Source organism: Mauremys reevesii, linkage group 21, assembly GCF_016161935.1.
Source record: "Mauremys reevesii isolate NIE-2019 linkage group 21, ASM1616193v1, whole genome shotgun sequence".
Classification (NCBI taxonomy): domain Eukaryota; kingdom Metazoa; phylum Chordata; order Testudines; family Geoemydidae; genus Mauremys; species Mauremys reevesii.
In genome coordinates, this window is record NC_052643.1 from 22,748,528 (window position 1) to 22,773,805 (window position 25,278).

At 62.8% G+C, this 25,278-nt stretch overlaps 1 protein-coding gene across 3 annotated transcripts in view; it reads right to left on the bottom strand.

Annotated features, from left to right (window-relative positions):
* LOC120387851 (RAP1 GTPase activating protein) overlaps positions 1-25,278 on the bottom strand; it is a 186,651-nt gene that overhangs the window by 3,965 nt on the left and 157,408 nt on the right. The window contains exons 19-25 of one of the 3 annotated variants that reach the window (XM_039509122.1): positions 18,355-18,432; positions 16,214-16,323; positions 15,507-15,620; positions 4,247-4,367; positions 3,852-3,951; positions 2,366-2,469; positions 1,279-1,325 (exon numbers count right to left, since the gene is read on the bottom strand). In XM_039509122.1, the coding sequence (XP_039365056.1) occupies positions 1,317-1,325; positions 2,366-2,469; positions 3,852-3,951; positions 4,247-4,367; positions 15,507-15,620; positions 16,214-16,323; positions 18,355-18,432 (636 nt within the window). In that variant the 3' untranslated portion in view covers positions 1,279-1,316. The remainder of the gene's footprint in view (positions 1-1,278; positions 1,326-2,365; positions 2,470-3,851; positions 3,952-4,246; positions 4,368-15,506; positions 15,621-16,213; positions 16,324-18,354; positions 18,433-25,278) is intronic. The other 2 variants (XM_039509119.1, XM_039509121.1) reach the window with 2 other exon arrangements.

Below are 25,278 nucleotides of genomic sequence, written 5' to 3' on the forward strand. Positions count from 1 at the left end.
CAGGCAAAGCCCTGCCATCCCCGACAACCATCCTCCCCAGGCACCGGCAAAGCCCTGCCCCCCATAACCATCCCACCCCCAGGCACCGGCAAAGCCCTGCCATCCCCCCAACAACCATCCCTCCCCAGGCACCGGCAAAGCCCTGCCCCCCATAACCATCCCATCCCCAGGAACAGGCAAAGCCCTGCCCCCCATAACCATCTCACCCCCAGGCACCGGCAAAGCCCTGCCTCCCATAACCATCCCATCCCCAGGAACAGGCAAAGCCCTGCCCCCCATAACCATCCCTCCCCAGGCACCGGCAAAGCCCTGCCTCCCATAACCATCCCACCCCCAGGAACAGGCAAAGCCCTACCCCCCATAACCATCCCACCCCCAGGCAGCGGCAAAGCCCTGCCATCCCCATAACCATCCCACCCCAGGCACCGGCAAAGCCCTGCCCCCATAACCATCCCACCCCAGGCACCGGCAAAGCCCTGCCCCCATAACCATCCTCCCCAGGCACCGGCAAAGCCCTGCCCCCATAACCATCCCACCCCAGGCACCAGCAAAGCCCTGCCCCCATAACCATCCCACCCCTAGGCACCAGCAAAGCCCTGCCCTCCCCTCAAAACCATCCCACCCCAGGCACCGGCAAAGCCCTGCGATCGCCCCCATAACCATCCCACCCCCAGGCACCGGCAAAGCCCTGCCATCGCCCCCATAACCCTCCCACCCCCAGGCACCCGCAAAGCCCTGCCATCGGCCCCATAACCAGCCCACCCCCAGGCACTGGCAAAGCCCTGCCCTCCCCTGACAACCATCCTCCCCAGGCACCGGCAAAGCCCTGCCCCCCATAACCATCCCACCCCTAGGCACCAGCAAAGCCCTGCCCCCATAACCATCCCACCCCAGGCACCGGCAAAGCCCTGCCCCCATAACCATCCCACCCCTAGGCACCAGCAAAGCCCTGCCCCCATAACCATCCCACCCCAGGCACCGGCAAAGCCCTGCCCCCATAACCAACCCACCCCTAGGCACCAGCAAAGCCCTGCCCCCCATAACCATCCCACCCCTAGGCACCAGCAAAGCCCTGCCCTCTCCCCCATAACCATCCCACCCCCAGGCACCAGCAAAGCCCTGCCCTCCCCACCAAAACCATCCCACCCCAGGCACCGGCAAAGCCCTGCCATCGCCCACACAACCGTCCCTCCCCAGGCACCAGCAAAGCCCTGCCCACCCCCGCATAGCCATCCCGCCCCAGGCTCCAGCAAATTAGGCAGGACTGAGGGTGCTGACCTTCGGGGGATGCACGTCCACGGAGACTAGGTGAGGGACTAGCAGCTCTGCATGGACAGACACACAGACGGGAACATTAACCACAATACTGGGGTCACAAACCAACCCACAGAGAGCCACCGCTTCGGGGTTCATCCAGCCCTGGGGCAGACGTGCCCTGGGTGCAGCTTCAGCCCAGCCACGGAAGGGTTTACTAGTTCTGTGTCTGGCACGCTGGCTAGGCCAGAGCGAGTGGCTGTTCCTGGCCCAGGGATTGCTGCCCCTTGCCCTGCAAGCAGGGACCAAGACACTTGGTGCCTTTGGCTAACATGGCCCAGCCCTGAGTGCAGGAGCAGACGGAGACTCACAGGCAAATCTGGGATAAGGGTGAGTTAGAAGCATTTGACCCACAGGCCACGGGCTGCACGTTGACCCCAGGGAATCAGGACAAAAGCTGTCTCCTTGCGGGCAAAGCACTGTCCACTGGTGCTGAGCCTACGACAGCTGCATGCATCTCCGTGCGGATCTGTGGAGCCCCAGACCAGGGACACGCTCGGGCTCCCAGACCTGCCGCAGGCAGGATGGTGGAGTGCCCAGAGCTGGGTCTGTGGTGGCTCCTTTGCAGTCAGTGGTGCTCACCACCCCCGGGGGAAGGGAGGGGAGCATGCAGTCCCTGCTGAGCGCTTTGGAGAATGCCCCCGCCCCCATGCACCCCCTTCTGCTGCTGCTGGCCAATGCCCCAAAGCAGGGGTGATGGAGGGCTCGGCGCGTCCTGCACAGGGGCACAGCAAGGGCCAGAACGCGGCAGCTAGACGGGCAAGGCCGCCCAGAACTGGGGGGCACGGGGGCATGGCGCCACGGTCACAGGCCTGGGAGAGATGGTCAGGAATTGGCCCTCTATGCGCCAGGCTCTCAGGTGGGGGAGGGGAATGGACACTGCTTCTCTTCTGCAAAGCCGTGATAGTGTCAAGGTGCTGAGTAGTGGGGGCTCCTCAGGGGAGCACTGGAGTCCCTCTAACCTCCCCCCCTCACGGGCAGGCCCCATCCTGCATGTAAATGCCCACTGGCCTCTCCCCAGGGCCCTGGCCCTTGGCCCCAGCGCACTCACCAGGTGGGGCGTGTGCCGCTCAGACCTCTCCAGCTGGATTTTGATCTCCGGACAGGCAGCGTCTCCAGGTTTCCTGGGCTCTGGCTGAGGAGACTGGGAGGGGCCTGGAAGGCAGAGTCAGATGAGGATGCGAGACGCAAGTTCCCAGCACGGCCGGGAGAACTAAATGCTGATGCTTAGTAGCAGAGACCTGGTGCACAGGCAAGTGGTGGAGCCATGTTCATAACGGACGACACAGGGGACTGATTCCCATTCGGCCAGGCCAGAGCTTGGGCAGGAGTGGGGGAGGGGATGAGTGCTCCTCTTCTAATGGAGCCACGCAGAGGCCTGCATGGCACCCAGTGTAAATTACTGCCCCCTTGGGGCTGCTCTAACTTGTGCCCTGCTTCCCAGAGCCCTCTGGGGAGCAGAGAATAGCTGCAGGGCAACGTCCCTGACCACAGCCTGATCCACCCCTGGGGTGCCTCCCGCCCTGCCCTGGCTGGGAGCAGGGCAGGTACAGAGGCCTCATGCCAGTGTTTCACTGGCAGTGGAAGCCCCCTGCACATGCAGGCTTCACTGGGCGCCATTTCTGCTTCCCTTTAAGGCTGCTTGACGCTTCCCGAGAGGCACAAAGGAACCGGGCTACACTGAAGCCAAAGCCAGCGTGCTTCGCATTACCAGCTAGCTGTGCTTGCTCCCGGCTGTGCTATCTCCAGCGTGAGCAGAGACGGCAGCTTCAGCCCTGCCGTGGCCTGAACTCAGGGCTCTGCCTTTCCGCCAACACCCCACCAGCAGCATCTCCCGCTGTGGCATTTCTAGTGCCCCCCTGAGCAGGCTGCCCAGCTGGCAGCAGGAAGATTTCCAGCCAGCTGGAAAGTTTGAACCCTTGCAGTTCTTTTCCTGATGCTACGGGCCCCTGAGGCTCCACTCCCCTAACTGTGTGTATGCCCCACCCCCCAGCTCTCCACCCAGCATGGAAAGCAGTGCGGCCTAGTGGACAGTGCACTACACTGGGATTCAAGAGACCTGGGCTCTATTCCCAGCTCTGCCAGGGGCCTGCTGTGTGAACTTGGGTGCCTCAGTTCCCCCATCTGTAAAATGGAGACTCAGATCCCCCTGCTAATGGCACCTGAGTGCCCAAGCACTTTGACATGTTATACAAGAGCTAGTGATTATCACCTGCCCCTTTGGCGCAACCAGCCCCAGAGCCATTCGCTGGCACGGTAGGTGCACAGCTCTCAGGCGGACACAAGGCAAACGCAGGAGCTTGAGGTGCTACAGCAGGGGTCGCTGTGCCATGGTATGGTGCTTGGCAGAGTGTGAACTGGGAGGTGTGGGGGGCACTCGGCTCCCCTTCCCGCCATGGCTGGGCTCCGGGGCAGTGGAAAGTCTGTGGCAGAGGCCAGGCTCCTGCCCCACAGATGCAGCAGGAGGATCTCAAAGAGGCAGTGCCAGGGGAGGGGACAGGTGGTATGGGGGGTTGGGGCCGCGCTGGGTTGGGTACCTGGAGAGCTCCCGCCGCTGGCAGTGCTGAGGCTGTCATCCAGCCATGTGCTGTAGATGAAGGAGTCTCGCTTGTGAGGCGTCCCCGAGGCCTGGCTCTCCTGCAGGACACACAGGAGAGGGATGGGGGCAGTGAGGCAGACACTCCCGGCTGATGAGCTCTGGCAATGGGCTCTTCCTGGGAGAATCAGAGCCTCCTCCCAGCTGAGGATGCTGGGTCCCCCCCAGCAGCCGAGCCCCCCCGGCCCAGCTGACAGGGACCTCCCACTCAGGCTGCCATCCCCCCTCAGTGCCCCGTGGTCAGCAGGGACCTGCCCTGTGCAGTAAGGGACCCTCCAGCCCGAGGCTGGGAGGGCAGGGAAAGGGGCCAGTGTGCCAAGCTCCATCCTCACTTACCACACCCGTGTCATCGTCAGCACCCTCGTTCTCCTCCACCACGCTGCCGAAGCTGCTGGCGCTGGATGACGAGCAGGAGAAATCCCGCAGCACCTCGGGCCTCTGCAACGCTGGCTCCCCCCTGCAAACATGGGGCAGTCAGAGCCAGTACCCTCCTAAAGCCCCTCCCGGGGCACTGGGCAGTCAGACACAGCAGCCCGCTGTAGCCATGCCCAAGACACGGCAGTGAGACCCTGTTCCCCCCGAGACACTAGCCAGTGAGACCCAGCACCCCCGTGACGTTATTGGCATGAACTGTGACTGTAGAGATCATTGTTCCAACCAAGGTCCTATAGTTGCACCAAATCTGGTACAAAGGAGGTCAAGTCTATGAAAAGGTTGCAATTTGCTGGTTATGATGACTCTGTCTGTATGTGTGTATTATGGGCTATGTACTTGTATCTCAATGTTTGATTCCAAGTAGCCTCAGCAAAGCATTTGTTCAGTTTCTTGAGAAAGGACTACGCTCAGTAAGTGCCCAATCAAGAAACACTTAACTGACAATGCACTTTGGGAGACGACAATCCACATCTGAGTTTTCCTGGGAACTTTCAAACTAACTTGTAAATAATGGCCTAGGCCTGCACACTGAGTCATGCATGGACATGTGATTTGCTCATGTGACTCCAGACTCCATCTTGCTGCTGGGATTTTCCACAGTAAGAACGGAGGGGTGTCCTTCCACAGGCAGAGAATACAAAAGGCCCTGAAAACGGCTCCATTTTGTCTTCAATCCTGCTTCTAGCCTCTGGAGGAACCTTGCTACAAACTGAAGCTCTGAACAAAGGACTGGATGACCCATCCCAGCGGGGGATGTACTCCAGAGACTTGGTTTGAACCTGCAGTTTATTCCATCACTGCTACAAGCCTGAACCAAGAACTTTGCCATTATTGTATGTAATTGATTCCATTTAACCAATTCTAGCTCTGCTCTACATGTCTTTCTTTTTATGAATAAACCTTTAGATTCTAAAGGATTGGCAACAGCGTGATTTGTGGGTAAGATCTGATTTGTATATTGACCTGGGTCTGGGGCTTGTTTCTTTGGGATCGAGAGAACCTTTTTCCTTTTACTGGGGTGTTGGTTTTCATAGCCATTCATCCCCAGGACGAGTGGCACTGGTGGTGATACTGGGAGACTGGAGTGTCTAAGGGAATTGCTTGTGTGACTTGTGGTTAGCCAGTGGGGTGAAACCAAAGTCCCCTCTGGCTGGCTGGTTCGGTGATGCCTTAGAAGTGGAGAAACCCCAGCCTTGGGCTGAGACTGCCCTGCTCTAAGTAATCGATACTCTCAGTAGAGTCTCGCCAAAGGCCGCTTCGTTACACTCCCCTACACCCCTCCCCGAGACACAGGGCAGTGAGACCCAGCACCCCCTCTGTGCCCCCCTGTGACTCAGGGCAGTGAGACCCAGCACCCCCGTAACCTGCCCATTGAGACACCCCCTGCACCTCCCTGAGACACTGGCCAGTAAGACCCAGCATCCCCCTATTCCCCCCTGAGACACTGGCCAGTGGTCTCACTGGCCAGTGCGGACTCCCCGTGCGCCACCCCCCAAGACACTGGGCTCTGAGACCCAGCACCCCCTCTGTGCCCCCCTGAGACTCAGGGCAGTGAGACCCAATATCCCCCTTTCCCCCCCGAGACACTGGCCAGTGAGACCCAGCCCCACCCCACACACCTCCCCCAAGACTCAGGGCAGTGAGGCCCAGCACCCCCTAACCCACCCATCGAGAAGCCCCCTGCACGCCCGAGACACAGGGCAGTGAGACCCAGCACTCCCCTGCCCCCGTGCCCCATGAGACACAGGGCAGTGAGACACTGCACCCTCCCTGTACCCCGCCCAAGACAGAGCATCCCTCTGGTACCCCCCCAAGACACAGGGCAGTGAGACCCAGCACCCCCTTAACCTGTCCCCCGAGACACAAGGCAGTGAGACCAAGTACCCTCCGGGCCCCCCCCAACCACTGGGCAGTGAGACCCAGCACCCATCACGTACCCCACCCCAAACCAGACGAGCCCTCTGGTACCCCCCCAAGACACAGGGCAGTGAGACTCAGTATCCCCCTGCACCCCACCCCTCCGAGACACAGGGCAGTGAGACCCAGCACCCGCCTACTCTCACCGAGACACAAGGCAGTGAGACCCAGCACCCATCATGTACCCCCCACCCCGAAACAGAGCAGCCCTCTGGTACCTCCCCAAAACACAGGGCAGTGAGACTCAGTATCCCCCTGCACCCCACCCCCCCAAGACACAGGGCAGTGAGACCCAGCACCCTCCCTGTACCCAGGGCCGGCTCCAGGGTTTTTGCCGCCCCAAGCAGCGGGGGGTGGGGGGAAGCCGTGATTGCGATCAGCGGCAATACAGCGGAGCTCCACCCGCCGCTTTCTTCTTCGGCAGCAGGTCCTTCCCTCCGAGAGTGACCGAGGGACCCGCCCCCGAATTGCTGCCGAAGAGCTCGACGTGCCGCCCCTCCCCTTTGGCTGCCCCAAGCACCAGCTTGCTCAGCTGGTGCCTGGAGCCGGCCCTGCCTGTACCCCACCCCCGAGACACAGCAGCCCTCTGGTACCCCCCCAAGATACAGGGCAGTGAGACCCGGCACCTTCTAACCCACCCCCCGAGACACAGGACAGTGAGACCCAGCACTCCCTGCTTTACAGAGTGGGGATTCCTCAAGGAATCAATTCTGAAGCACTTAGAGGAGAGGAAAGTGATCAGGAACAGTCAGCATGGATTCACCAAGGGAAGGTCATGCCTGACTAACCTGATTGCCTTTTATGAGGAGATAACTGGCTCCGTAGATGAGGGGAAAGCAGTGGACGTGTTATTCCTTGACTTTAGCAAAGCTTTTGATACGGTCTCCCACAGTATTCTTGCCGGCAAGTTAAAGAAGTATGGGCTGGATGAATGGACTATAAGGTGGCTAGAAAGCTGGCTAGATCATTGGGCTCAACAGGTAGTGATCCACAGCTCCATGTCTAGTTGGCAGCCGCTATCAAGTGGAGTGCCCCAAGGGTCGGTGCTGGGGCCGGTTTTGTTCAATATCTTCATTAATGATCTGGAGGACGGCGTGGACTGCACCCTTATCACATTTGCAGATGACACTAAACTGGCTGGAGGGTAGGGACAGGATACAGCGGGACCTAGACAAATTGGAGGATTGGGCCAAAAGAAATCTGATGAGGTGCAACAAGGACAAGTGCAGAGTCCTGCACTTAAAGAATCCCATGCACTGCTACAGACTAGGGACCGAATGGCTGGGCAGCAGTTCTGCAGAAAAGGACCTAGAGGTTACAGTGGACAGGAAGCTGGATATGAGTCCACAGAGTGCCCTTGCTGCCAAAAAGGCTAACAGAATTTTGGGCTGTATATTGCCAGCAGATCAAGGGATGTGATCATTCTCCTCTTTTTGGCATTGGTGAGGCCTCATCTGGAGTACTGTGTCCAGTTTTGGACCCCACACTACAAGAAGGATGTGGAAAAATTGGAGGGCAACAAAAATGGTTAGGGGGCTGGAGCACATGATTTATAAGGAGAGGCTGAGGGAACTGGGATTATTTAGTTTCATAGAATCATAGAATCTCAGGGTTGGAAGGGACCTCAGTTTGCAGAAGAGAAGAATAAGGGGGGATTTGATAGCTGCTTTTAACTACCTGAAAGGGGGCTACAAAGAGGATGGATCTAGACTGTTCTCAGTGGTAGAAGATGACAGAACAAGGAGTAATGGTCTCAAGTTGCAGAGGGGGAGGTTTAGGTTGGATATTAGGAAAAACTTTTTCACTAGTAGGGTGGTGAAGCACTGGAATGGGTTACCTTGGGAGGTGGTGGAATCTCCTTCCTTGGAGGTTTTTAAGGTCAGGCTTGACAAAGCCCTGGCTGGGATGATTTAGTTGGGTTTGGTCCTGCTTTGAGCAGGGGGTTGGACTAGATACCTCCTGAGGTCCCTTCCAACCCTGAGATTCTATAATTCTATGGTACTATTTTGCATGGATGCTGTGTGTGCCTCCGTTTCCCTGTGTATTGCACCAATGTCTAGGTGGTGGGATTAAGCATATGTGACTTTTGTGGGGGTTGCTCCATCTGCGTGCATGGGTGCTATGGCCACTCCTTCATAACCTGAGACCCAGGAGGGGGATGCGACCAGGTGACTCTTGGCCTGGGAAGCGAGACAAAGGCCTGAGGAGGAGGAGCGGGCAGGGTAGGGGCCAGGCAGCTAGAAGCATCGGGCTCAGGGAGAGGACCAGCACTCTGACTCTGAGACCCACTCCCTGCAAGATGGACTTGGCTGAAAGTCACTGATTTCTGTGCTAACAAGTTCTGCCCTATGTTGTGTTCCTGTTGACTAAAAAACCTTCTGTTTTACCGGCTGGCTGAGAGTCATGTCTGACTGTGGAGTGGGGGTGCAGGGCCCTCTGGCTTCCCCAGGAGCCCCGCCTGGGCGGACTCGCTGCGGGAAGTGCACGGTGAGGCAGAGGATGCTGAATGCTCCGATGTCAGTCCAAGGAAGGTCAAAGCTGTGTAAGCTTCTTGCCCTGGAGACAGTCTGCTCAGAGAGAGGAGGCTCCCCCAGAGTCCTTACTGGCTTCATAGGGAATAGTTCCAGAGCATCGCCCTGGTGACTCCATGACAACTGGTGGCAGTAGTGGGATAAACTGCACCCCGTGGACAGCATCCTGCAGTAAGTGACTGAAGAAGAGTAAAATGAAGGGGGATTAGCAAGAGACGGGCGTGCTGGAGGCTCCAAGAGGTGCGGTTCCAGGAGGCAGAGGCTCAGCCCTGAGAGAGGTGGACCTCCGAGACGGGCTGTTGGGGTTCCTCCCAGGGACCGTGGGGAGCTGAGAGAGCAGAGGCCTGAGAGTCTGAGGGACAGGCAGGGCCGGTGTAACCACTAGGAGAACTAGGCGGCCGCCTAGGCCACCAAGATTTGGGGGTGCCAAAAAGCGGTGCCCAAATTTTTTTGACACGACTGTATTCGTTTTTTAACGTTTATAATAAGCGATGCTCCGAGGGGAGGAGGGTGGAAGTGTCACCTAGGGTGCAAAATATCCTTGCACCGGCCCTGGGGACAGGCATGCTGAAGGCCCAGAGAGGTGTGGTTCCAGGAGGCGGAGGAGCCTACGGCTCAGCCCAGAGAGAGAGTGGACCCCCGAGAAGGCTGTTGCACTGAAGTGGTTCCTCCCAGGGACTGTGGGGGAGCTGAGACAGCACAGGCCTGTGAGTCCGTGACCACTTGGGAACAGCGTGGAGATGGCCTGTAACCATCTCCGTAAGAAGGACATTGTAGAGCTGTGCAGAGAGAGGGCTGTGCATTGGAAAGCTCACTAAGGCACAGCTGACTGCTCAGTTGGAAGATGAGGATCGCTCTAAGGAGCCGGTTCCTAACTCAGCTGAGGCCGCGAGAGAGGCTGGGAGAGGCCAGGCAGCCCCAGGGTTCACACCGGTTCCTGACCCGGCTGAGGCCGCGAGAGAGGCTGGGAGCAGCCAGGCAGCCCCAGGGTTCACACCGGTTCCTGACCCGGCTGAGGCCGCGAGAGAGGCTGGGAGCAGCCAGGCAGCCCCAGGGTTCACACGGTTCCTGACCCGGCTGAGGCGCGAGAGAGGCTGGGAGCAGCCAGGCAGCCCCAGGGTTCACACCGGTTCCTGACCCGGCTGAGGCCGCGAGAGAGGCTGGGAGCAGCCAGGCAGCCCCAGGGTTCACACCGGTTCCTGACCCGGCTGAGGCCGTGAGAGAGGCTGGGAGCAGCCAGGCAGCCCCAGGGTTCACACCGGTTCCTGACCCGGCTGAGGCCGCGAGAGAGGCTGGGAGCAGCCAGGCAGCCCCAGGGTTCACACCGGTTCCTGACCCGGCTGAGGCCGCGAGAGAGGCTGGGAGCAGCCAGGCAGCCCCAGGGTTCACACCGGTTCCTGACCCGGCTGAGGCCGCGAGAGAGGCTGGGAGCAGCCAGGCAGCCCCAGGGTTCACACCGGTTCCTGACCCGGTTGAGGCCGCGAGAGAGGCTGGGAGCAGCCAGGCAGCCCCAGGGTTCACACCGGTTCCTAACTCAGCTGAGGCCGCGAGAGAGGCTGGGAGCAGCCAGGCAGCCCCAGGGTTCACACCGGTTCCTGACCCAGCTGAGGCCGCGAGAGAGGCTGGGAGCAGCCAGGCAGCCCCAGGGTTCACACCGGTTCCTGACCCGGCTGAGGCCGTGAGAGAGGCTGGGAGCAGCCAGGCAGCCCCAGGGTTCACACCGGTTCCTGACCCGGCTGAGGCTGCGAGAGAGGCTGGGAGAGGCCAGGCAGCCCCAGGGTTCACACCGGTTCCTGACCCGGCTGAGGCCGCGGGAGAGGCTGGGAGCAGCCAGGCAGCCCCAGGGTTCACACCGGTTCCTGACCCGGCTGAGGCCGCGAGAGAGGCTGGGAGCAGCCAGGCAGCCCCAGGGTTCACACCGGTTCCTGACCCGGCTGAGGCCGCGAGAGAGGCTGGGAGAGGCCAGGCAGCCCCAGGGTTCACACCGGTTCCTGACCCAGCTGAGGCCGCGAGAGAGGCTGGGAGCAGCCAGGCAGCCCCAGGGTTCACACCGGTTCCTGACCCGGCTGAGGCCGCGAGAGAGGCTGGGAGCAGCCAGGCAGCCCCAGGGTTCACACCGGTTCCTGACCCGGCTGAGGCTGCGAGAGAGGCTGGGAGCAGCCCGGTGTCCTGGAGACCTGTGTACCTGACCAGCAGGGGGGTCTCCACCGGGTTCCCCGTTGGTGGATCTGAGATAGATGGAATTGGAGCTGAGATCGAAGGAGTCAGAGGACCATGAGAGAAAGGAAAGGCTCCAGTGTCTAGCCCCCTTCCTGGCTCCCAAGGCCATAGAGCTGTTTAGCCAGATGGGCGGGGTGGCCGACTGGCTCTCACTCCGGGCCCCAGCGTGTATGTCTGCGTGGAGTCTCCTGGGCTCAGGCCCCTCGGGCCCCCAGTGGGAGCGCAAGGTGGTGGTCAATGGGGAGACCTGCCTGGGGTGGCGAGACCCTGGGACAGAGAAAACTGTTGTCAGGCCCTGGATAGTGCAGCCTCACCAGATGCTGCAGGGCTGTGTGACCTGGGTGAAGGTCCCTGGGATGAAGCCCCTCACCCTGCCCATGGCCCGGATCCCTGTGCAGACCCAGGAGGGGCCCAGCTGGCTGGTAGTTGAGGTTCTCCAAGGTATCGGCTGGGAGGTCCTGTTGGGAGGTGACTGTCTCTCTTTGGGACAGGATCCAGGCCCTGCTCCTGTAACGGCCGAGGGTTTGAATTTGAATCCAGGGAACCAATTGACTAGGATGGAAATGGTCAGTGAAAATACAAATGACCTGGCTGGCAGCGGGGAGGAGCTGCAGGGCTCAGGATACCTGCCTACCTGTAACCAGCCCCCTGGGGCTGAGTGGGACAGAGAGATGCTCCTCGCCCCCCTGCACACGGGGGAGGTGGCTCACACTGGCTGATGCTGTGAGCAAAGCAGCGGGTTCCCTGCCTGCCCTCATTGGGACAGCAGGGGCAGAGCTGAGCCCAGGGGGATCAGAGACCCCAGCTGAGTGCGGGGAACCACAGCCAGCGGGGGACAGCTGCCAACCAGGGCTGCCTTGGCCAGAGGTGCAAATGGCCTGGGGCAAGGGTAAAGCAGCCTTGGGAAACCTGCCTGTCTTGGAGGAGCCTTTTCAGAAGGTGGCCGTGGCCTTGGTGAGGGACAGATGGGAGGGGAAGGCCTCCTCTGATGGAGAATCAGTGGTGGAGCATGTACTGACTTTCCGGGAAAAGCTCACTGAGCTCGTGGGTCTGGCCAGGGAGAACCTAGCCAGGGCCCAAGGGAGGCAGAAGCTCTGGTACGACCAGGAACCAGGTGAGGGGGTCTCGTCCCGGTGAGGAAGAATAAGCTGCAATAAGCCCTGGGACGGGCCCTTCAAGGTCATCAAGCAGGTGAATGAGAAGAACGATGTGGTGGAACTGCCCAGCCGGGCTCACAGCCACCAGGGGACAAGGTCAACATGATGGAGCCGAACTGTGACAGGGAGAGGCTGGTACTGGCCGTGTGTGGCCATGGAGAGAAGGGGGAAGATCCCCTGGTCTCTTCCCTGAGACCAGAGCCGGCCCCTTGCTGGAATCAGTTCCCCTCTCTGACCAGCTAACCCCTGACCAGCAGGCAGAGATCAGAGAGATGCTGCATTCGTACACACAGCTGTTTTCCAACCAGCCTGGGCTCACTAACCGAGCTGTCCACTGGGTGGAGATGGGAGCCAGCCCTCCCAGCAGGTGTTCCCCATTCAGAGTAACGGGGAGCACAGCCCAGGCCCAGGAGGGAGAGGTCAGAGACATGCTTGCTTTAGGGGTGATCCAGCCACCCACCAGCCCCAGGGCCCTCTCCCAGGGCCCCTCCCATGGTCCCCAGGAAAGATGGGCCGATTCTGTGTGGCCTATCGGAAGCTCAAGGCCTTCACCATGTCTGCCCATATCGAGGCCTGATGAGATCCTAGACAAGTTGGGGGGGACTTGGTACCCCATGACCAGGGATTTCACCAAAGGCTACTCGCAGATGCCAGGTTGAAACCTGCTTTTGTCACCCCTTAGGGGCTGTACAAGTCGCTAGTCCTATCTTTTGGCCTCAAGGAGGCACCGGTCACCTACCAACGCCAGGTGGATCAGTCACTGAGGGGGATGGAGAATTTTACCCTTCCAGACATTGATGATATTTGTGCCATTAGCCAGACCTGGGAGGACGAGGTGTCCCAGGTGAAGAGGGGGATGGGGCGTCTCCAGGAGGCAGGGCTGACTGTAAAAGCTGGGACGTGCCGGGGGGGTGGCAGAGGTGTCGTACCTGGGCCACAAGGTGGGGAGCGGCTGCCTAAAGCCAGAGCCAGCCAAGGTGGAGGCGATCAGAGATTGGCCTGTTCCCCAGACCAAGAACCACATCCAGGGATGGCGTGGAACCAGCGGAGGTTTGTACCCCACTTGAGCTCCCTAGCTGCCCCCATCACTGGGCTATGCACGAAGGGGAAGCCAGACAAGCTGGTCTGGACCAGGCAGTGCCAGAGGGCTCTCTACGCGCTGAAGGAGGAGCTGGGCAAGGGCCCGGTGCTGGGAAACCCAGACTTTGACAAGACCTTGATGGTGTTCACTGATGCCTCACACACAGGGTGGGCGCGGTGCTGGGGCAGGCCAATGCAAAGGAGGAGAAACACCCCATCATGTACCTAAGCAGGAATCTGCTGCCCCGGGAGCAGGGCTATGCAGCCATAGAGAAGCAGGGCCTGGCCATGGAGTGGGCCCCTACAAGGCTGCAGCCAGATCTATTTGGGCAGCGCTTCACCATGTACTTGGACCACTCGCCCTGCCGTGGCTGCACCAGATGAGAGGGGCCAATGCCAAGCTCCTGCGGTGGAGTCTGTCCTCCCAGGATTGTGAGCTAGAGAGTGCAAATGTTACAGTTGATGCTATCTTCTGGAGGGGGGGCCTGAACTTCCCCAGGTCACTGGCTAAGGTGACCCCGCTCAGCTTGGTCTCAAAGGGGGGAGAGATGTGACAAAGTGGGGATTTTCCCTTGGTATGTTGTATGTCAGCCTTACAGTTTTGCATGTGTACTGCACCAATGTCTAGGTGGTGGGATTAAGCGTGTGTGACTTGCGGGGGTTGCTCCAGCTCCCTGCATGGGTGCTATGGCCGCCCCTTGGTAACGGAGACCCAGGAGGGGGATGCGACCAGGTGACTCTTGGCCTGGGAAGTGAGACAAAGGTCTGAGGAGGAGGAACAGGCAGGGCAGGGGCCAGGCAGCTGAAAGTGTGGGCTGGCTTGGGGCTCAGAGGGAGGACCAGAGCCCTGGCTCTGGGCTCCCCGCCCCGCAAGATGGACTTGGCTGAAAGTCACTGATTTCTGTGCTAACAAGATCTCCCCTACCCTGTGTTCCTGTTGACTAATTAACCTGTTTTACCGGCTGGCTGAGAGTCACTGCTGACTGCGGAGTGGGGGTGCAGGACCCTCTGGCTTCCCCAGGACCCTGCCAGGGCAGACTTGCTGCTGGAAGTGCATGGTGGGGCAGAGGATGCTGAATGCTCCGAGGTCAGACCCGGGAAGGTCGAAGCTGTGTGAGCTTCTTGCCCTGGAGACAGAGAGAGGAGGCTCCCCCAGAGTCCTGACTGGCTCTGTAGAGAATAGTTCCAGCGTATCACCCTGGTGACTCCGTGACACCCCGTGCCCCCCAAGACACTGGGCAGTGAGACCCAGCACCCCCCAAAACTCCCCACCAAGACACAGGGCAGTCAGACCGAGCACCCCCCTAACCCTCCCCCTGAGACACTGGGCTGTGAGACCCAGCACCCCCCCATACCCTCTCGAGACACAGGGCAGTGAGACCCAGCACCCCCCCATACCCTCTCGAGACACAGGGCAGTGAGACCCAGCACCCCTCCGTACCCAACACCCCCTAAACTCTCTCTCCCCTCAAGACACATGGCAGTGAAACCCAGCACCCGCCTATGCCCCCTGAGACACTGGGCTGTGAGACACAGCACCCCCTCTGTGACCCTCCGAGACACAGGGGACTGAGACCCAGCACCCCCAACCCACCCCCAAGACACCCCTACACCCACCTGAGACACTGGGCTGTGAGACCCAGCACCCCTATGCCCCCACCCTGAGACACAGGGCAGTGAGACCAGCACCCTCCACCCCAGGACACAGGGCAGTGAGACCCAGCACCCCTATGCCCCCAGGACACAGGGCAGTGAGACCCAGCACCCCTCCACCCCAGGATACAGGGCAGTGAGACCCAGCACCCTCCACACCCCAGGATACAGGGCAGTGAGACCCAGCACCCCCCTATGCCCCCCCCGGACCCAGGGCAGTGAGCCCCAGCACCCCTAACCCTCCCCCTGAGACACAGGGCAGTGAGACCCAGCACCCCCCTATGCCCCCCCCAGGACACAGGGCAGTGAGACCCAGCACCCTCCAACATGTCCCATCCTCTCCCTCCCCCACCCTTGGAGAGACAGGGAACTCAGACCCCTCACTGGGTGCCCCTGGACAAGTCTCTTTCCCTGGTCCCACCCACGGGTGCCCAGAGCCCTGCGGCAGGGCTGGGTCTGGACCACCCTCTGACGGGCATTTTCAGAGTACAGCAAATGAGTGCAGCTCAAAGGACCCTCTGCCCCCCAGCCCAGCTCTCGCTCTCTGCTGACAGCTCATGTGGCTCCCTGGGAATCCCAGCCCTGGGCCCAGGAGGAACTGACTTGTTCTTCGTGGTGGGCATCTCTGGAGAGCTCTGGTTGGACGAGTTCTCCGACTTGGGCTCCTGGGACACGTGGCCGCTGTCAGGTGTCTTCTGGGGACCTGCTGGGTTCTCCCTGTGAGAGGCACCAGGGACATGCTTGGGCCAGGGCAGGGGGAGCCATGCTCGCTGCTGGGCAGCTCTCAGATCCAGCTGCCCTCCCAGGGGGCACCAAGATTTTCCAGCCCATAGCATGGCAGGGCTGGACTGGTGACTGGTGTCCCTGTCCTGGTCTCCCCTGAGCTCAGTGCCAGCCACAGTGAAGCACAAACCCCGGCTGTGGCCAGGCTGGCCTGGCCCTGGCAGTGCTTGGCAGCATCCCCACTCCCCTTGGGGTCTAAGCCGGGGTGAATTGCGGGAAGCTGCCCCCACGGGGAGAGCACATACCCAGCCCGCCCCGCCCCGGCAGTCTGCTGGGAGCAGCCTTGGAGAGACGGAGCCGCGTAGCCACCGGGGAGGCTCTCTGTGCTCACTGGGGTGGCCCCTCCCTCCTCCTCCCCATCACTCTACTCCCTGCCCCTGCTGTGGCCTGTCACCCATTGGCACGGGTGCAGCACACCGGGGCTGGGGCAGGGCAGGTGGGACCCAGCTGTCTCTTCCTGGGGGTGGGGGGTGCTCCCTCTTGCAGGTCTTGGTGCCCCGCTCCTCCTCTGCCAGGGCTTCCCCCACCTTTTCTCCTGCACCTCCTGGATGTTCTCGATGCCGATGGCGCTGCTTCTCCGGGGGCTGAAGGGGCCGGATTTCTTCCGTGTCGGGCTCTTCCCAGGAACAATCAGCGACTGGAACAGATTTGATCCCATCAGCCAGACAGTGCTGGGAAGCCCCGACTCCCCGCGGGACACTGCCACTCTCCCCCCACAGGGGCCCATGCTGGGGGGGGGGGGGTTGGACTTGGACCAAGGGCAAAACCAAATTGGAGCTGGAGCCAACCCAGCAATGGGCAGGTGCCCCCATCCCGAGGGCTGCTCCCCCTACAGCCTTTGCCAGGGCACCGGAGTCCCCTGCTTAGCTGGGTCGCATGGGTTACTGCTCCCACTCAGCTCCCACTAGAGAGCCCTGGGTGCCACCAATGCTGGGCATCGGGCTCAGCGCCTCCTCCAGCTGGAGCCCCATCAGAGCGCCAGGGGGCCGGGTGGAGAGGAGGAATTGGGTGATGACTCTGCCCCATCGCGTGGTGCCAGCTGCTAGCCATGGGGCAGAGACTGGGGCTGGGCAGGGCTGATGGGGTCTGGGGGCCTGATGCTATGGGAGAGTGAGCATCTGTCCAACCGAGAGTGCCCAGCATTGGAGAGGCACTGCTGGGGTGCCTGCACCATGCCAGAGGGGCTGGAGGGGCAGCACCTGGCAGACAGCATGCCCTCTCAGCTGGGCTTCCTGACTTGGGGAGAGGTGACCCCGGCCTGTGGGGCACTCCTGCGCAGCCCTTTGCAGAGCCCTGCATCCATCTCTGGCACCTTTCACCTGAGGATCTCCAAGTACTGCATGGACTGGACCAAAGCCCTGTGAGGAAGGTACTGTCACCCCCCTTGTAGAGGTGGGGAAACTGAGGCACAGTGAGGTGATGTGACAGACAGGAGAAGAACACAGGAGTCGGTACTCCCATGCCACTGGCTTGCACTGCCTGCCAGCTCAGGCAGGGCCATGCACGGCGGCTGTGTCCATAGCTGGAGCTCAACTTGGAGCCAGCGACACCGGCTGGGGGCGGGGCGGAGAGCAGTCTGGACTGACCCCAGTGATGCAGAGGGGCCAGTCGTGTCAATGAATTAACATTTGCTAGCCCCCGGCCAAGGGGAAGGGACGGCGTGGGGGCCACGTGGGAACAAGCAGGGCTGGGCTGTGGGCACGAGCCTCCTGCTGGCATCTCAGTGGGCAGGGGGCTGGGCTGCACTGTGGTTAGCACGAGTGATGTACGCCCAGAGACGCCTCTGGAGTCGGCTCAGGCCGGGGGAGCTCGGCCACACTGCGGCATCACTCTCCCCTGCTGGGCTTGTCGCGCTGCAGGGGGCTGGGCTGCACTGTGGTTAGCACGAGTGATGTACGCCCAGAGACGCCTCTGGAGTCGGCTCAGGCCGGGGGAGCTCGGCCACACTGCGGCATCACTCTCCCCTGCTGGGCTTGTCGCGCTGCTCTGTGAACACCTTCTCAAGGGCTAGCAGGAGAATTCATCTGTCCTGCCGGGCACAGGGGGTATGTCGGAGGCTCTGGCAGCCTGGCACCACTGGCAGCTAGCTGCATCCTCACTGCAGAGCGGTCACGGTAGCAGCTGACGAGAGCTGCACACTAGAGCTCAGTCTGTGCCCGCCGGGTCAGCCACAGCCACAGCCCGGCGTGTGCAGAGGGAGCGGGGGCAAGGCTGGTGAGAACGCCGGTTCACTCTGCAGTGAGGCCAGGCTTGGGGCACAGGGCTGGAGGGGGAATCGCGACACTTTGCTGGGCCTGAGGAGAGGAAAGGCCCTGGGCTAGGAGGAGGGGAGGCAGCTGCAAGGGCTGGACACCGCAAAGGGTGGAAGGCAGCAGGACCAAGGGACTGTGGGTGCCAATACCCAGGCAGGGTGAAAGCAGCAGGTGCCAGGGAGGCTGACACGCCTCTCTCCCTACCCAACCCCCCAAACTTAGCTGCAGAGAAGCTGGGCTCCCAGCACCACCCTGCAGCACCAGAGGCCCAGCCGGGCTGCCCTGCATGCTGGGATGGCAGCCAGGCCCAGCCAGCCAATGTCCCCACTGCGGTCCAGCTCCCCCATTGCATGTACAGCGCTGGCTCCAGAGAAGGGGGGGGGGGGAGAGAGAGAGAGAGCAAGAGAGACATCAACCTCTTCTATGGTTCCTATCCCTATGGCGCTGCCGCGACGTCCGCACCTACTTGGCGCTTTTCCAGGGACAAGCAATGACTGGCAAGCGGACAGAGGAGAGAAGCAGAGCGGAGGAGGGGGAGAAGAGGGGGGAGAAAAAGAGAAGAGAGTCATGCAAAAAAAATGGCTTGACCATCGTAACAGGGCTCGTTAACAGCACCCTGTAGCTGCCCGTCGCCGGATGAGCATGTGGCTGTCATGGTGGCCTATGCGGGGAGACACTGGATCTGTGGTGGGGATCCCCACTGAGCAGCTACTGGCGCTGGATGGTTGATTTGGAGTTGGCAGCTCTCATGGGAAGGCCTGAGAGGGTGTTGTGGGGCTTGCACAGTGCGGAGAGAGGAGGGTGGGTGGGGAGCAGCTGGGAAAGGGGGCAGGGCTGCATGACACAGAAGAGAAGGGGGCTAACTCAAGGCAACTTTTGCAGACAAAAGCAAACTCCTCCTTGCACCCCGCCCCAGGCAGGTCAATCTCTAACAATTGGGGAAACTGAGGCCCAGAGGAGGCCATGGTTTGCCTAAGGCTACACTGCAAGTCAATGTCCAAGCTAGGGACAGAACCCCAGACTGCTGGCACCTCTCCTCCCCTGAGGCCCAGCCAACCATCCCTGGGCTCCTGCTGTCACTGCCAGGACCGGCAGCGTGGCCAAGGCTTGCCGTAGGAGCAGGAGCCCACACTGGGGGACTGGCCATTGCCGCGCTCAGCACAGCCATGGAGCCTGGCATTCCAGGGCAGTAACACCAGCAGGCAAATTATCCACCAAGTGCAGCTCCATCTTTGGGGCCTCAATTCTCCTTTGGGGGCACATGGACATTTAATGCAAACAAGCCCTCTTTTACCCAACATGCACAGTAGCTGGCACGTCCTATGCGTCCCTCAGCCCTTCCCTGGCTGGTGCCTCACCGAGCAGAGCCAGGGCCACCACTGGACAAGGGGGGAGCGCAGACGGGGGCAGGGCTTGGGTGCTGGCTTGTAAACTGAGCCGCAGTGCAGTGTAGGGCAGGGCATGGCCACACGATGGCGCCAGCACCTAAGAGCTTGGCAGTGGGCTGGTTCTGAGGACTGGGTGAACTCACTCACATCCTGAAGCTAGTGCTTCCTCTTCCCGCTGCCAGCCGGGACCGACACCGGTGCTTTGCCCTTCCCTAGCCCCTGCCCTCCAGGGTCTCCAGGCACTTTGCAGGCATCGATCAATGTGCCTCACAGCCCTCCCTCTCTCTGGTACAGATGGGGAAACTGAGGCACAGAGCGAGGCTATGACTCACCCCACGTCACAGAGCCAGTCAGTGACAGAGCTGGGCAAGGAACCTAGGAATCCTGACTCCAATCTCCCCTATGCTAATCACTAGACCACACAGCCTCCTGGGCGGGATTGGCCCTACAATGGGGAGTTAAAGCTGTGGGGCTCAGAGCAGGGGGCGGGGCTCAGAATAGGATGGGGTCAGACAGGCGGGGCTCAGAGCAGGGGGCGGGACTCAGAGAAGGGTGAAGTCAAACAGGTGGGGCTCAGAGCAGGAGGTGGGGCTCAGAGAAGACAGGGGTCAGAGCAGAGGGCGGGGCTCAGAGCAGGATGGGGTCAGACAGGTGGGGCTCAGAGCAGTGGGCGGGGCACAGAGCAGGGGGCGGGGCTCAGAGCCGGGGCGGGGCTCAGAGCAGGATGGGTCAGACAGGTGGGGCTCAGAGCAGGGGGCGGGGCTCAGGGCAGGGGGCGGGGCTCAGACAGGTGGAGCTCAGAGCAGGGGGCTGGGCTCAGAGCAGGATGGGGTCAGACAGGTGGGGCTCAGAGCAGGGGGCGGGACTCAGAGCAGGGGCGGGGCTCAGAGCAGGATGGAGTCAGAGAGGTGGAGCTCAGAGCAGGGGCGGGTCTCAGAGCAGGGGGCGGGGCTCAGAGAAGGATGGGCTCAGACAGGTGGGGCTCAGAGCAGGGGGCGGGGCTCAGAGCAGGATGGGGTCAGACAGGGGTCAGAGCAGGGGGCGGGGCTCAGAGCAGGATGGGGTCAGACAGGTGGGGCTCAGAGCAGGGGTGGGGCTCAGAGCAGGGCGCGGCTCAGAGCAGGATGGGGTCAGACAGGTGGGGCTCAGAGCAGGGGTGGGACTCAGAACAGGGGCGGGGCTCAGAGCAGGATGGGGTCAGACAGGCGGGGCTCAGAGCAGGGGGCTGGGCTCAGAGCTGGCTGGGCTCAGACAGGTGGGGCTCAGAGCAGGGGGCGGGGCTCAGGGCAGGGGGCGGGGCTCAGGGCAGGGGGCGCGGCTCAGACAGGTGGGGCTCAGAGCAGGGGGCGGGGCTCAGAGCAGGGGGCGGGGCTCAGAGCAGGATGGCGTCAGACAGGCGGGGCTCAGAGCAGGCGGCGGGGCTCAGAGCAGGATGGAGTCAGACAGGTGGGGCTCAGAGGAGGGGGTGGGGCTCAGAGCAGGGGCGGGGCACAGAGCAGGATGGGATCAGACAGGTGGGGCTCAGAGCAGGGGGCAGGGCTCAGAGCCGGGGCGGGGCTCAGAGCAGGATGGAGTCAGACAGGTGGGGCTCAGAGGAGGGGGTGGGGCTCAGAGCAGGGCGGGCTCAGAGCAGGATGGGGTCAGACAGGTGGGGCTCAGAGCAGGGGGCGGGACTCAGAACAGGGGCGGGGCTCAGAGCAGGGGCGGGGCACAGAGCAGGATGGGATCAGACAGGTGGGGCTCAGAGCAGGGGGCAGGGCTCAGAGCCGGGGCGGGACTCAGACCAGGGGCGGAGCTCAGAGAAGGGGCGGGTCAGAGAAGGATGTGATCAGACAGGTGGGGCTCAGAGCAGGAGGCAGGGCTCAGAGCAGCGGGGCTCAGAGCATTATGGAGTCAGACAGGTGGGGCTCAGAGCAGGGGGCGGGGCCCAGACCCGGGGGGGGGCCTCAGAGTAGGATGGAGTCAGACAGGCGGGACTCAGAGCAGGGGGCGGGGCTCAGAGCAGGATGGGTCAGACAGGTGGGGCTCAGAGCAGGGGCGGGCTCAGAGCAGGATGGGGTCAGACAGGTGGGGCTCAGAGCAGGGGCGGGGCTCAGAGCAGGGGGCGGGGCTCAGACAGGGGGGGCTCAGAGCAGGGGGCGGGGCTCTGAGCAGGGTGGGGTGAGACAGGTGGGGCTCAGAGCAGGGGGCGGGACTCAGAACAGGGGCGGGGCTCAGAGCAGGGGCGGGGCTCAGAGCAGGATGTGGTCAGACAGGTGGGGCTCAGAGCAGGAGGCAGGGCTCAGAGCAGGGGGCGGGGCTCAGAGCATTATGGAGTCAGACAGGTGGGGCTCAGAGCAGGCGGCCGGGCTCCGGGCAGGGGGCGGGGCTCAGACAGGTGGGGCTCAGACAGGTGGGGCTCAGAGCAGGGGCGGGGCTCAGAGCAGGATGGAGTCAGACCGGTGGGGCTCAGAGCAGGGGGCGGGGCTCAGAGCAGGATGTGGTCAAACAGGTGGGGCTCAGAGCAGGGGGCGGGGCTCAGAGCATTATGGAGTCAGACAGGTGGGGCTCGGAGCAGGGGGCGGGGCTCAGAGAAGGGGCAGGGCTCAGAGAATTATGGAGTCAGACAGGTGGGGCTCAGAGCAGGGGGCGGGGCTCAGAGCAGGGGGCGGGGCTCAGAGACTACAGGGGTCAGAGCAGGAGGCGGGGCTCAGAGCTGGATGGGGTCAGACAGGGGTCAGAGCAGGGGGCGGGGCTCAGAGCAGGATGGGGTCAGACAGGTGGGGCTCAGAGCAGGGGCGGGACTCAGAACAGGGCGGGGCTCAGAGCAGGGCGGGGCTCAGAGCAGGATGTGATCAGACAGGTGGGGCTCAGAGCAGGCGGCTGGGCTCAGAGCAGGGGGCGGGGCTCAGAGCATTATGGAGTCAGACAGGTGGGGCTCAGAGCTGGGGGCGGGGCTCAGAGCAGGGGCAGGGCTCAGAGCTGGATGGGGTCAGACAGGCGGGGCTCAGAGCAGGATGGGGTCAGACAGGTGGGGCTCAGAGCAGGGGGCGGGGCTCAGAGCAGGGGCGCGGCTCAGAGCAGGATGGGGTCAGACAGGTGGGGCTCAGAGCAGGGGGCGGGGCTCAGAGCAGGGGGCGGGGCTCAGAGCAGGATGGGGTCAGACAGGCGGGACTCAGAGCAGGGGCGGGACTCAGAACAGGGGGGGGCTCAGAGCAGGGGGCGCGGCTCAGAGCAGGATGGGGTCAAACAGGTGGGGCTCAGAGCAGGGGGCTGGGCTCAGAGCTGGCTGGGCTCAGACAGGTGGGGCTCAGAGCAGGGGCAGGGCTCAGGGCAGGGGCGCGGCTCAGACAGGTGGGGCTCAGAGCAGGGGCGGGGCTCAGAGCAGGGGGCGGGGCTCAGAGCAGGATGGCTCAGACAGGCGGGGCTCAGAGCAGGCGGCGGGGCTCAGAGCAGGATGGAGTCAGACAGGTGGGGCTCAGAGGACGGGGCGGGGCTCAGAGCAGGATGGGGTCAGACAGGCGGGGCTCAGAGCAGGGGGCGGGGCTCAGAGCAGGATGGAGTCAGACAGGTGGGGCTCAGAGGAGGGGGTGGGGCTCAGAGCAGGGGCGGGGCTCAGAGCAGGATGGGGTCAGACAGGTGGGGCTCAGAGCAGGGGGCGGGACTCAGAACAGGGGCGGGGCTCAGAGCAGGGGCGGGGCACAGAGCAGGATGGGTTCAGACAGGTGGGGCTCAGAGCAGGGGGCAGGGCTCAGAGCAGGAGCGGGACTCAGAACAGGGGCGGAGCTCAGAGAAGGGGCAGGGTCAGAGCAAGGGGCGGGGCTCAGAGCAGGATGGGGTCAGACAGGCGAGACTCAGAGCAGGGGGCGGGGCTCAGAGCAGGATGGGTCAGACAGGTGGGGCTCAGAGCAGGGGGCGGGGCTCAGAGCAGGATGGGGTCAGACAGGTGGGGATCAGAGCAGGGGGCGGGACTCAGAACAGGGGCAGGGCTCAGACAGGTGGGGCTCAGAGCAGGGCGGGGCTCAGAGCAGGGGCGGGGCTCAGAGCAGGATGGTGTCCGACAGTTGGGGCTCAGAGCAGGGGGGGGGGCTCAGAGCAGGATGTGGTCAGACAGGTGGGGATCAGAGCAGGGGCAGGGCTCAGAGCATTATGGAGTCAGAAAGGTGGGGCTCAGAGCAGGGGCGGGCTCAGAGCATTATGGAGTCAGACAGGTGGGGCTCAGAGCAGGGGCGGGGCTCAGAGCAGGGGCAGGGCTCAGAGACTACAGGGGTCAGAGCAGGAGGCGGGCTCAGAGCTGGATGGGGTCAGACAGGGGTCAGAGCAGGGGGCGTGGCTCAGAGCAGGATGGGGTCAGACAGGTGGGGCTCAGAGCAGGGGGCGGGACTCAGAACAGGGGCGGGGCTCAGAGCAGGGGCGGGGCTCAGAGCAGGATGTGATCAGACAGGTGGGGCTCAGAGCAGGAGGCAGGGCTCAGAGCAGCGGGCGGGGCTCTGTGCTTTTTGGAGTCAGACTGGGGGGGCTCAGTGCTGGGGGCGGGGCTCAGAGCAGGGGCAGGGCTCAGAGTAGGATGGAGTCAGACAGGTGGGGCTCAGAGCAGGGGCGGGGCTCAGAGCTGGATGGAGTCAGACTGGTGGGGCTCAGAGCAGGGGGCGGGGCTCAGAGCAGGATGGGGTCAGACAGGTGGGGCTCAGAGCAGGGGCGGGGCTCAGAGCAGGGGCAGGGCTCAGGGCAGGGGCAGGGCTCAGACAGGTGGGGCTCACAACAGGGGCGGGGCTCAGAGCAGGGGGGGGTCTCACAGGAGGGGGTCCTCAGACAGGTGGGGCTCAGAGCAGGGGCGCGGCTCAGAGCAGGATGGGGTCAGACAGGTGGGGCTCAGAGCAGGGGGCGGGACTCAGAACAGGGGGCGGGGCTCAGAGCAGGGGGCGGGGCTCAGAGCAGGATGGAGTCAGACAGGCGGGGCTCAGAGCCGGCGGCGGGGCTCCGAGCAGGATGGGGTCAGACTGGTGGGGCTCAGAGGACGGGTGGGGCTCAGAGCAGGGGCGGGGCTCAGAGCAGGATGGGGTCAGACAGGTGGGGCTCAGAGCAGGGGGCGGGGCTCAGAGCAGGGGGCGGGGCTCAGAGCAGGATGGGGTCAGACAGGTGGGGCTCAGAGCAGGGGGCGGGGCTCAGACAGGTGGAGCTCAGAGCAGGGGCGGGTCTCAGAGCAGGGGCAGGGCTCAGAGCAGGGGGCGGGGCTCAGAGAAGGATGGGCTCAGACAGGTGGGGCTCAGAGCATGGGCGGGGCTCAGAGCAGGATGGGGTCAGACCGGGGTCGGAGCAGGGGGAGGGCTCAGAGCAGTTTGGGGTCAGACAGGTGGGGCTCAGAGCTGGGGGCGGGACTCAGAACAGGGGGCGGGGCTCAGAGCAGAGCTGGGGCGGGGCTCAGAGCAGGATGTGATCAGAGTGGTGGGGCTCAGAGCAGGAGGCAGGGCTCAGAGCAGCGGGCGGGGCTCAGAGCATTATGGAGTCAGACAGGTGGGGCTCAGAGCAGGGGGCGGGGCTCAGAGCAGGGGGCGGGGCTCAGAGTAGGATGGAGTCAGACAGGTGGGGCTCCGAGCAGGGGGCTGGGCTCAGAGCTGGTTGGCGTCAGACCGGTGGGGCTCAGAGCAGGGGGCGGGGCTCAGTGCTGGTTGGGGTCAGACTGGTGGGGCTCAGAGCAGGGGCGGGGCTCAGAGCAGGGGCGGGCTCAGAGCATTATGGCGTCAGACAGGTGGGGCTCAGAGCAGGGGGCGGGGCTCAGGGCAGGGGGCGGGGCTCAGACAGGTGGGGCTCCGAGCCGGGGCGGGTCTCAGAGCAGGGGGCGGGGCTCAGAGCAGGATGGGGTCAGACATGCGGGGCTCAGAGCAGGGGCGGCTCAGAGCACGATGGGGTCAGACAGGTGGGGCTCAGAGCAGGGGGCGGGACTCAGAGCTGGGGCGGGTCTCAGAGCAGGGG